Genomic DNA, 12649 nt, shown 5'->3' on the forward strand with positions numbered 1-12649 from the left:
ATAAAGCCTGTCTTTGGAAATCGTAACCGAGTTTGTATTCTGCTTGTGGGTTCCTCTGTTTAACATAACAGGGACTCATTCTGAATGGGTCTCAAAGTGTGTGGTCAAAAAACTAAATCTACTTTTAATGCTTAGCTATGTGATGTCTGACTTTTATTTTGACAGAATAGCTTCCATAAATGCCTGTTAAGTGAAAACATTTTGTAGGCCTTACTTATGCAGTTATGATTTTGATTTTATTCATATTTAGAACAATCATTAGCACACTGTTGTAACTGTCATACTCAACCTATTGCAGTGATTTATGACCATGAGAAAATATGGGTCCCAAAGTGAGACATGTTGACAACCACTTAAATTATACTTATGACAAGAGTGTATTGATATAATGCTACTTATGTGATGTTTTTTCTACTCTACTTTTGGGATTGAAACTGCCATAAAACTTGTTTTAAACAGTTATAGCACTGCTCAGGTTTTATCATGTTAATATATTTCAACTGCTTTAAATTTTACAGCTTACGGCTTTGAGTGTTTTCAAGGCTTACACACAACTGACATTTCCACTACTTCCAGCTCTTACTTTTTTACTTTTACTTAAACCACTTTCAGTGGCCTAACGCTTCAACAGCATTCAGCTCTTTAACAAGCCCTTCAGTGTTTCAAAGGAGCTGCTTTAAGTGCTTCAACTTAAACTGCAGACTTGTCTCATCACATCTCACATGAAAAAGTCAACATTTAAATTTTAACATTTTACAGTTTGAACCTGTAAACCCTAACAGCATTTTCAGTGTAATTCTAAGATTTTATGAGTTTAGAATTACGCTTTGACAAATTTGCAAGGAGTGTGTGTTGACATTTTGCTTAGTGCCCTAAAAAAGGCTTGTGCTAACATGTCCCGCATCCAATTGATCCTTCTTAAGCCCCGCCCCTTTTTGCTCTCAATAACATTAGCTAGATAATTACAACTGAGAGCTAATGTTAACAAAACACTAGTTAACTAGCTTGCTTATTTACATCAATCAGTAATTTGCTAAAGTTTTGCTAACATTAGCTAACTTAAGATCAACATTTTTCACATAGACGAGCCTACCACATAGCATAGCAAGTTCAGGAAAGGAGAAAGTTGACTGAGGCTAAGAAGGGTGAATGTTTGCAGCTATGTAAATGATAATTGACTGATAATTGATAATTGTCTGCAACTATACCACTGACTGGACCAATTTAAAACAATTGCTGCTTTAAATTATTTTATTGTACAGCCTAATTTTTCTGATCCTTACTCGGAGTTAAAGACTGCACATTTCCAGTCTGATCCAGTCCCAGTACAAATGCTGTTAACACTGTGGCCACAAAATCCAGTCAGCATAGAGCTACAGCTGGCTGAGAAGTGTGTGGGATTTGAGTAGCATTAGCCTCCTTTGTGATGCAGATCTGTATGGGATTAAAGCATCTGTTAGCGGTTAGCTTCTCCAGTGGCCGGTAAACAGACGGGAGTGGGCGAGGAGGAACTGTTATTATTAATGACACTGGGAGGAAGAATGGAGAAGGAAACATACAGAAAAAGAAGCCGTTGAGGGTTAGTAGTAACAAATCGCTAGTCGGAGCTACGGTGATGCAGTGAGTGCCCTGGGAACATGGCAAACACCCTGCAGATGTTGTTGGCAGGGCCCCTCAGGATGCAGCTTTAGACCCCTCCACCCACAAAAAAGACAGTTGTGTTGTTTGCTTGCGTATGCGTTCAAAAGAAATTAGTGATAAAAGTAGCGAGCATGTGTGCACAAGTGTTTGAGTGGTTGTGTGTATGCGTTTCAACAGCCTTCACAGTCCCCATCACTCCCCGCGCTCTCACAGAGACATGTTTGAGAGCAGAAGTAGGAGGCGGCTAAAATCCATACATATTTGACTATTAATGACCACAGCGTGAATCCAGACTGAATATTCATCATGGGACCTAATCCTCCTCTGTGCTGGAGCCTCGTTGCTGTCTTCAGTCCCACTGGGTCTCAAAGCCGCCAGTCTGCTCTGTCACAAGTAGCATCTTCTCCCCTAGGGACATATCCCATCCACCCCTAGGCTTCACTGCACCCCCTACCCCCCAGCTCAGAAAACGGCACATATGCTGCCACTATGCTGCCCTCCAGCTATGGGCTAATTCGAAAGGTGTGTGGCATAATGAATATACAGATTCAATTCTCTGTGTGCAATATAGTTGGATTAAGGGTACTTTGTGTGTTAATTACTGTATGTTTATTCATTACATGTGACCATTTAACACTGATTGAAAGGTAAAAAAAACTGATTATGGGCTAAATGAGATGAATAATTCTTTCTACTATGTGAGTGTAAATTAGGGTCAGAGGAGTTGGTTTGTCTTTTATTTAAAGTCACATCTGGTCAGCCATTCTCTACTCTTATGTTGGCATTTGATGTCAATCTATATTTAATGAATAGCTGACTGGCGCTGATTGATTAGAAAAAAATGGATTCTGCTGCAGAATATTGCATTGTCATCTGTCAACAGGGTTTTACTGTACATATTTTGTTCTGAGGGAAACACTTTGTCAAACCATGACAGTGAAAGACTGTATACTCTAAATAGGTTAAATATTGTTTCTGTAACAGTAAAACACTGTTATATCTCATGGCAAAACCTTTATTTATACTAATAAAGTCAGTTATATTACAGACTGTAAATTGCACAGAAAACCACTGTCATATCATTCATATGGTATTTTCATATGACAAAACTGTTTCTTTTGAGGGTAAAATTCTGTATTTATACAGGAAAAATTGATTAAAAGTTCTAATATCCTTTTACCGCAAGTATCTACACTTACTTGAACTTTATTTATTATTTGTAATAATAAAAAGTAACAGCAGCTTAAATAAAAAATATCTGTGTCGTTTATTAAAACTAGTGTAAAAACCAGCCAGGTGTTTGATAAATAATGTGGAATCACAGTGTAGGACCTAGAGCTCCTCGGAGCCAAAAAAGATCGAAAGACGCTTTGGTTTAGTGGCTTGGTTGTTTTTCGTTCAGGCCCGGTGGATTCTTGCTAATGCCATTAGGAGCACTAGGAGGAGCCAGGGGAACCAGATTCTTTGACAGAGATCTCTCTCATGTACTACTGTCAGGATATAGTGAAGGTTTGAGCTTTGAGTGGTCGGAAGACTAGAAAGGCGCTATACAAGTACAGGTCCATTTACCATTTACCAAGGTTTCAGCAAAAGTAAAAAAAAAAGTTACCTACTGCAGCTTTATTATTGACAACACACAGTGAATTCTACCCATGTAGAAAGCAGTTAGGAGGTTAAATGTGTGTTTAGGGTCAGTCTGAGGTCAGTGAGCGTTTCTGAGCCAGCAGCTTAGTGTGCTAGCCTTGTTAAGAAGAAGTGGACAGGAAGTGGAGCTGTCCCAACAGGAAGTGACTCACCACCGTAGGGGTCAGTGGCATTGTAAGATGTGTCATTATACAGCTCCTCTGAAAACACAGGCACACACAGTGGCTCATCAGTCCAAACACTGAACAAAGCTGAAAAAAAAGATTTTAAATCCAACATTTCATTGTCTTCTCCATTCTGCAGCAACCTGTGGAAATATTATAAAAGGTTATGTTGTAGGCATCTTATGTCATGTCATCACATCACCTCTAGATGGAGATATGTCATATTCTATTTGCGTTCACATGGCGAGAGAGCAGGAGCACAGAGTTCATACACAGCTACCACAGTGGCTCCTGTAGGAATAAAGGACTCTACTGAGGATATGTCTACTCACTGGTCTGAACTCTGAGTGTAAAGGGGTTCTTCTGCTGGATGGTGTGTGTGAAGGGGAAGCGAGCGTTGCAGCTGTAGTCAGTGTGAGCATCTTTGGCCAAAACGTTGGAGAAGTACAGGTCTCCGTTCAGACCCATGGAAACTCTCTTATCCTGAGGGATGGGAACCATACCTGGAGGAGAACAGACGGAGGGAAATGGAAAAGGGAAAAGAGAGAGAGGTAATGAAACACCATTTGATTTGTACAGTTGTTAATAGAGACTACAGCATCAGTAAGCATTACAATTAATTTCCTAAAAGCAGTCAAAGACGTGGATTTGCAGTTTTAATGTAAACTTAGATTTTAAGAATCTTTACCTTGGATGAGTGAAGACTATAAGATGTGTGTTACACATTATTATAGTTGGGAAAAAGATATTTATGCTTCTGAAGTCTCAATATCACTTTATTTTATAGGTCTATAATTGTTTCCGAGAAGTTTCCTACCTCAACTGCCACACTGCATTATTTCTTTCCAGAAAACTTCCTTTGATTTTATTATTCAGAAATATAGAAATGTTGGACCCATAAAATAAAGCATTACTAACATCGCAACAGAATGGGGACCATGTACGTTCTAGGCCATGTACTTTTTTTGCAGGAAAAAGATATCTGACACACATTATTGTTCCAAGCAGATTTGTTTGGAGGGGATCTTTAAGTTTTATTTTGATTTCTGAGGTCGTAATACAAATGGGCAGGCAGGGTCTAACGTAAAAATCGGTTGCATTATGGGAACTGTAGCATCCAGTGTTTCTGGAGATTGTTCCATACTAGGAACTAAAATTCTGGATATTTCAACCTCTACTGCTTGGATTTTGATCATTCTTTTTTCTTTTTTTCTTTTTTTTGCTCTGTCTATTTATGGAAAACCTTATGCAATACCAAATTACTTCATTAGCCCTTTAATCAAGCAGGGCTATATCAACTAATGCTAGCATTTTAAATACAGTATATAAAGATGATATGAATCCAACCACACACATCATCTGCAGTGATAGTGTAACTTGATTTTCTTTGGCTGCAGAAGCAGTAAGAAACCCCGTGCTACCAACTGATCTCTCACATATTGTATCACAGGCTAAAATATCCTATTTAAAAGAAGAACCTCAGTAACTGCGCCGGCTGATGCGAGCCGTATGGTCATCAAGACAATTCCCCAGGACCTATCAGCAGCCGGGCCAGCGGTCCTAATCACAAATTGGTGTCTTACAGTGTCTGGGCCATATGTGTGTGTCATATAGGGTTTTCCCTGAGTTCACATAAGTAATAGGACTTATAGCTGCACCATGTACGATTTTAACTGTTGTCATGGATATGTTTCTCTCACATTAGTCATTTTCAGGTATAAAGCGCAATATTCAAATAAATGACTTAAATCAGTGCTATGGTTGTTTCACTAACTATGAGACTGTCAACTTTTAAGCTGTTAAGCACAACTGTTTTTCTTTTTTTCTGTTTTGCACAATACACTGTAACATTGCACATGTACAGTTATCCATCTGGACCATATTCCACTTTATTGTATATAGTGTATATATGTTTTATATTCTAGATTGTTATTATATTTTAATTTTATTTATTTTATTTTATTGTATTGTATTTTTACCCTTTTTCTGCTCTTTGCACTACATTTCCCCTGTGCTGCTGTGCCAAATTTGAATTTTTTTAGTTCCCCAACCTTTTTCTTTAAGGGACCCCTTTTCTGTCATTGAATAAAGTGGCGCTTAAGTGACATATTTTATAGATATTTACTATTATATTCAAAACTCTACAATGAATCCAAATAGTGAATTCAGTAACTACAAGAAGCATGTGTAAGTTATTTGGATGAATTATGAGCAGATAATTTACAACTTTCTGTCTGTATTATGTATTTTTAAAAAAAAATCATTTTAACAGTCATAAATAATCTGTCATCATCAATACATAATTCAGTGATTTCTTGTCCCTAGAACCTGGCCATTGTTAAATTAGACTTTAAATTTACTTAAATTTACATGCCTTAAAATCAAGAAAGCCTCACCACCCCCAAAAAGCTTTGACAACCCCTTGTGGCGGTCCCGACCCTTAGGTTGAGAACCACTGCTATAGCATAAGCCGCTTGGGAGAAGGACAATACAGTGTAAAGGAGAGAGGTAAGGAAAGGATGCCAGACTGAAAAGTCTCCTAAAAGCTGCTGAGAGAGAGAGAGAAACTGAGAGAGACAACAGCACGAGGGATAGAGACTCAATGAAAGCGTCAGAGGTCACTGGAGACAAACTGCTGTGAAAAGAGGCAAATAAAGCCTGTCCTTAGATGATGAAAGACCTCCAGCTTATTACAATGTAAAGGCAGTAAAAACTAATAAAATAAAAACTTCTCAGCACCTAGACTGTTTTTCTTTGGGGATTAAGTGACTTGAGGTGGTTGTGTTACCTTAGTAGTGTCAGCTGAGGACGACCTTACTGTCTTACTACTAGATGCTGGTATCATATGAAACTGGATGACCTAAGCAATCCATTGGTACCAACCTGTCTAAATAATGCTCCAGAGTTAAATTGATCCCCTGACCTCTGACCCCAAGATATCGTACATACATGTAATACATGTACATACATATACATGTTTGAGCAGTCAAAATTGGTTTTTGAAAGATTTTGCACGTAACAGAGCATGGGAATGGTCATCATATACTTCACATAAATCGATCAGCTATAACATTATGAGCACTGACAGGTGAAGTTAATAACACTCATTATCTGGTTATCATAGCTCCTGTCAGTGGGTGGTTAAAGTTATGTGTAGAAGCAGGAAAAAATGGGCAGCGTGAGGATTTGGGCCGACTTTGACAAGGCCAAAATTGTGATGGCTAGCGACTGGATTCAGAGATCTCCAACCTGCAGCTCTTGTGGGGTGTTCCCGCTGCAGGGTCAAACTATCAAAAAGTGTCCAAAGAAGGAAAAGCATTGAAACCGGAGAACATGGTCGGGGGGGTATCAAAAGTGGTGAACCAAAGACAGGGTCATGGGGGGCCAAGGCTCATTGATGCACGTGGGGAGCAAAGGCTGGCACAGACGAGCTATTGTATAGGCATCCTACAAGAAAGTGGTTGGCCTTAATAATTCATCCCCAAGAATGATGCAAAAAGCTATGAGGAATATGGAATGCCAAAATGATCATTATTCACCTTTTCCAACCCTTGGTGTAAAAGCCAGTAACCATCAGCTGTCACCCACTGCTGTCCCACCGTAAACATATTGCTCACATGTCTCAGCCCACCTTAAGATAATAGAACTGCACCAGATAACGAGTGATAGTGTCACTTTCACTGGCTGATACAGTGAAGAAAATCCGCAGGACACAGAGATAAAACACGTAGAAAAACAGAAATATACACAGAGTACTCTGTGTGTGTATTTGTGTGTAACTGTTGCTCACCGCTGTTCATCCAGAAGGTGTACGGAGGAGGCAGGCCTGGCGGGGGGTTGCAGGTTAGAACCAGCGGGGAGCCTTCAGTCACCACCACCGGCTCCAGCACCTCTTTAGGCCACAAAGGAGCCTCTGAAGGATGGGGATGGGGGAGGGTAGTGGAAGGAGGTGGAAACAAGCAGGAAAATTAGGAAAAAGATGAGAATAATTATATATGACAAGAATTTCAGTCAGATGAGGTTGAGGGGGATGATCTTGGCAATATGTGTCAAAATGTAGGGAATTTCTGGTTGTTGCAGTTGTGGTCAACAGATATTTTTAAGCAAGCACACAGTGTCAGTCACAGTGAAGTCAAGTAATCAAGACAACCTTTGTGGAAACTTTATCATAATTTGTGTGAGTGGATTATGTCCAAATATTATGTAATCATGTGTATGTGTTCTTGTATATTCTTACTGGAGACCCGGAGCAGGATTTTGTTGGACAGAGCCACTCCTAAGTCACTGGTGGCAAAACACTGGTACTCTCCTTCGTAGTCCTCTGGTCGTCCTCCGCTACGGAAACCGATCTCCAGGGTTCCTGAGCGTTTTCGCATCGTCACCCTGGGATCCTTCCCGATGTTGAAAAACTTCCCGTTCCTCCGCCATGAGAACCTGAGCCCAATGACAATGAATCAAAGAGTTAGGACTATGACATCCCTGATTGTCCTCTTTATGTGATGCTCATTTTGAGTTTGATACAGTCTTTCTGGTGACAACCAACTTTGTCAATTTTGTTGCCTTGTCAACAGTCTTCTTACTACAGAATCCGCTGTAGTCACATGACATAAATATGGCAGAAAAACCAGCCCTGGCTTCCATCTGCATTACAACTCAGCACATATACATTTTTTTAAATAAAGGTGAAAGGTTAAAAAGACTGGAGAAATTTGGAATGGTGGAAGTGTACTCAAAGGTTATACAAATAATGCTTGCTTGCAACTATATTCCAGCCAAAACTCGTGGAACTTGACATTTTAGTAAAGGCAAAATAAAAACAGGCTGAATAATGATAAAAGATTACAGTGAATCCTCATTTGCAGAGAGAACCAGGCCTTTATTTCTAATTTACTTCTATGTATATATGTTTTAAGTGTTTTCTGAGAAGCCTCCCTGTTTTCTTGATGTAGATTCTTAATACCTAGATGCTGTTTGCTGTTAAATCTCCACTTTCACATGTTGTTCTTAATAATTCAATGTACTTTTCCATAACACCAGTTCTATCAGATTCATGCCAAACGCTGCACTCTGCTGTTGTATGCTTCTCTTTTCTCTCCAGGTAGACATTTCTTATTCATTCATGATTATTTCCTGTTGCTTCCATTTTGTTATCAACACTTCCTGTACAGTTATTTCACAATGAAACCATACTGGCAGCTCTATCCACAAAGTGGTGATTCGATACTGTTGTTTTACAGATAGAATTAATCAATAATACAAAGACTTTTATGTTTATGGGCTTATACATGAAAAAACAACCCGCACACTTGTTTAAGAGACAATGAAGGCTAGGGAAGCATGGCAGAAGTTATCTTGGCATTAGGTATTGCCCACTGGGCTATGACCATGTTAACATGCACTCTTTAATTGTTTCAGCATCCGGAAAATGTGAAAGTCTTTTGCTTGTCATTTGGCTGCCATCTTACATTACTCAACAGCATAAAAGGCTGCCATGCCACGCGCTCTCCATGTGCATGTAATAGTTGTGTAGCTTAATCCTGCTCCATGTGGTACTTCCAGAGGGCTCCCTGATTAGTGAAGAACACTCAGTATGCTTACATAACCCGCCTCTATTTTTAGTGATGAGCGGGGATTTACAAAAGATACTTCGTGTCATTTTTAGGCGAGTTACAGTCGAGCTGGGCCTGTTTGAGGTGCAGCACAGCGCTGAGCCTGAACAATGGGCCACTATTGAAGGGCTGGAGACCAGAGCTGTGTGTGTTGTGGCATGTGTTGCGTAGTGAGAGACTGATTGCGAGTGAATAAATGAACGATCCCTTTCGCTGAATGTTTCATGAGCATGAATAGTCAACCGAGTGCATTATTGGAGCACAATGCCTGTCCTGGGAAGGGGAGAGCCAGTATGTGTACATGGGAGAGTGGCCGTTAGTGCCTTATTGTGAGGTTGTGTAAGCCTGTGTGTACACAAGAATCTGGGTGAGTGTGCACGTATATGTGTGTGTGTCTTACGTAAAGCCAATCTGCCTCCAAATAAACAATGTACCACTGTCCTGAGCCGGTCATACCCCCAGTGATGTAACCACTGGAGACCCAGTGTGTGTGTGTGTGTGTGTGTGTGTGTGTGTGATGTGTGTGTGTGTGTGCTTTAGGCATGCCTCTGAGTGTGAACTGTGTGAGTATTTAGAGGCATGTGTATGTGTACATGATTGAGTGTACATCACAGCAGTTTCTTGTGTCTTTTGTGTGTGTGTAGAGCCAAAAAAAAGAGGAAAAATCTGTAAAATGTGAGTGCTATAGACTAATCCACCAGATGATTTAACGGCAACACAGTTTTACAGTTTGAAATCATGGAAGGTTGGATTGATCACGGTCAGTTGGCGATTATACAGTAAATGAACAAATGTGTAATCCATGATTTCTAAATACACATACATAAATACACAATACTAAATAAACATGAAATTGTAAATAGAATTCTATTCTTTGTGGCCACGAAACACAACTCTGAATAATTTCACTGTGAACTGAAGGGGAAATTTGCCATGATTGATGTGGCTGGCCAATCAGTGCTGATGGTAAATGTAGTCAACTGAAGCAATAACCCCCTCAGTAAGTGCTACATTGATGGTGCCAGTGCCGTCATTTGCCATGTGCATGTGATATAGTCCATGTCGAAGAATAACTACTGGCTGTTTCAGCTTGGAGCCTGAAGCTAACAATATAGCTACGTGTAAAAAAGAAATCATTGCAGGAATTAATTTGCATGGCAAAAATGTGTTTGACTTTGACTTTTGATGAACTGTGATTAGCACCCACTCCACCTGCTCAGTTAGTACAGGCTTCAGAAGTAAGCTGGTTTTGGTGATTTTCAGGAAAAGTTAATGTATTTAAGACATCTAAAAACATGTTTCAATCAGGGCTGTCAAGAGCACTCAAGTTGAGTCCAAGACGTGTCCGAGTCTGAGAAGCTTTGACATCTATTCAAGATCAAGCCCCCAGGAATGGAGCTGGTTGGTAAAGCGATTTGGGGTATTGAAACGTCGCATTGGTCTCAAAAAGCATTTTTCCTTTAAACAAACACTGGAAAAGGAGTGCCCAGAGATGACTCTTTTTATTATCAGAATCTGATCCAATCATATCCATATATCCATATCACATGTTGATGCCAGGTGTAAATGGAGCAAAAATGCATTTGGATAACATTTAGTGGATTTACAGCATTTATTGGTCATATTTCTTGAAAAAAAGCTGTATAAAAGGAGTAAAAAGTAGAATCCTTCATACATTCTTTACTAAAGCTTTATTGTACAGGTTTACAACAGTAATAGTTAAGTGTTTACTGCCTACAAGCCAGATTAGTCTATAGGAAAACATGCAGAGAGAAAACAAAGCATAGGATATTCAAGTTTTTATAGGCAGTCAATGAAATGATGGCCAGATAGCCAGACAGACAGACAGACAGACAAAGAGATGGAGGTGATGGAGAGAAAGAGAGCAGCAAAAAGCACAACAGAAGACTTGTCAGGTTAAGGCTGTAGAGGACAGGCAGACAGGTGTCACGCTGAGTTTATAAGGTTGTTAGAGGGCAGGAAGGAGCTTGGGGGTAAGGCGCTATTCAACTGAAGGGGAAGGGAGGGGGGGTCACAGAAAAAGGAGGGGTTGGCTGAGGTGAAAATGTGCTATTGTGTGTGTGTGAGGGAGCGGGCAGAGTGGCAGAAGAGCACATCTGAGTGGCACTGTCACTGCTCATGAGTGTCACTGCCAGAGAGAGACTGGGATGGATGGAGAGAGACATGAGGGCAAGGACACCAAAGACAGACAGAGCAGGGTGACGGCTGTGGCTCAGAGGCAGAGCAGGTCGTCCCCCCAATCAGAAGGTTGTTGGTTCGATCCCCGGCTCCTCCTGGCATGTGTCGAAGTATCCTTGAGCAAGATACTGAACCCCAAATTGCTCCCGATGCACAGCATCTGTGCGTCCGTGACACTGTGTATCGAACTGAGGTTCCCATGGACCTTTGCCAGTCAGCTGTGTGAAATGTGTCATGAATGAGGCTTCCGAATGGAACGTATTGCCATCACCTGAGTGCCATGTGGTGAAAAGCGCCGTCGCGCAAATTGGGCGCACGTAGGCTGGTAGCAAAGCCTTCCTCGCAGTGGCGCTCGAAGACTCAGACACAGCGGCGGGCTCAGCACACCCATAGCGCAAGTCGCCATTTACAAACGGCCAGCCAACGCAATAGCAGGATCTACCCGGAAAGAGAAGCAGACGAACATGGAGCGACAGAAACAACGAGCCTGAGCTGAAAACGCCCAGTCCGCGAATGACTGACGGACGGCCACCGGTACCACGGCGGGCACACAGGAGAGAGAAGACGGCAGGCGCGTACAGGCAAAACTGGTCTGCACGACCGCGCCGCCCCACACCGCCGGCGCACTCGCGCGCCGACAACCTCCGCCTTCCTTTGTCCGCTCAGCTGCGCAAGCGTGCATTTCCTGATTGCTATTCCCAGCCTGCGTCTGCCACTTGCTGCACAGCCGAGCACTCTGGCAGGCATGGTCAGTTTGTCACGTTGACGCATGGGTCAGTCTCTTTAGCGGGCCCTACCGAAGGCCGTTTTCTGAGCTACCCCTGCCCATGATTTTTTTGGAAATGAAACTTTCTTTTCTGACAAGTGTAACGTAAAGCCCCTAAATTCTGGGGCTAGGCTCGCCTCCCTCCAAGCTAATTTACGGCAGGGCAGCGAGGAATCCTAAACGGGCGTGGCGCCTTGTAGTTAGCGAAGGCCTCCCAGTTAAGGGCTACTGCTGATGACATCAAAAGGCTACTCTCCCATGTTTGCGCAGGGGAAGTGTATAGGCCTACGTGCAAAAGTCGCGAGAGGTTTGTGCTAGAAGAGGCGGTAATTACGTGGATGAAAGCTGCACCACTACGCTAATCTGCAATCTGAATAGCTAATACGTACACCCCGCCCAAACACCAGCACTTCCTTTATGCTAAAAACCTATGTATATAATATTTGTAGTATGATATGACGTGTGCATCCTGACACTTCCAGGGGTCCAAAATCTGGACGCAGTTCTAACGCCTATTCTTACCGATTCTACCGGCCACTATTACACTTCTTCAAACTCCCTCCTAGCGGTTGAAACCCGGATAAAATGACATGTGATGAAATGGCTGTGAATAGTGCTTCTATCCC

At 41.5% G+C, this 12649-nt stretch overlaps 1 protein-coding gene across 1 annotated transcript in view; it reads right to left on the reverse strand.

The window, feature by feature from the left end:
• The window catches only part of nfasca (neurofascin homolog (chicken) a), a gene marked incomplete at its 3' end in the record, with an annotated part of 54110 nt that overhangs the window by 23417 nt on the left and 18044 nt on the right, over nt 1-12649 (reverse strand). Inside the window, 3 exon segments of the mRNA XM_035662194.1 lie at nt 3782-3952; nt 7240-7362; nt 7687-7883. Coding sequence (XP_035518087.1) covers nt 3782-3952; nt 7240-7362; nt 7687-7883 — 491 coding nt within the window.

The sequence above is a fragment of the Morone saxatilis genome, unplaced genomic scaffold (genome assembly GCF_004916995.1).
Source record: "Morone saxatilis isolate NCDOM2014 unplaced genomic scaffold, NCSU_SB_2.0 Contig18, whole genome shotgun sequence".
Taxonomy (NCBI): Eukaryota; Metazoa; Chordata; class Actinopteri; family Moronidae; genus Morone; species Morone saxatilis.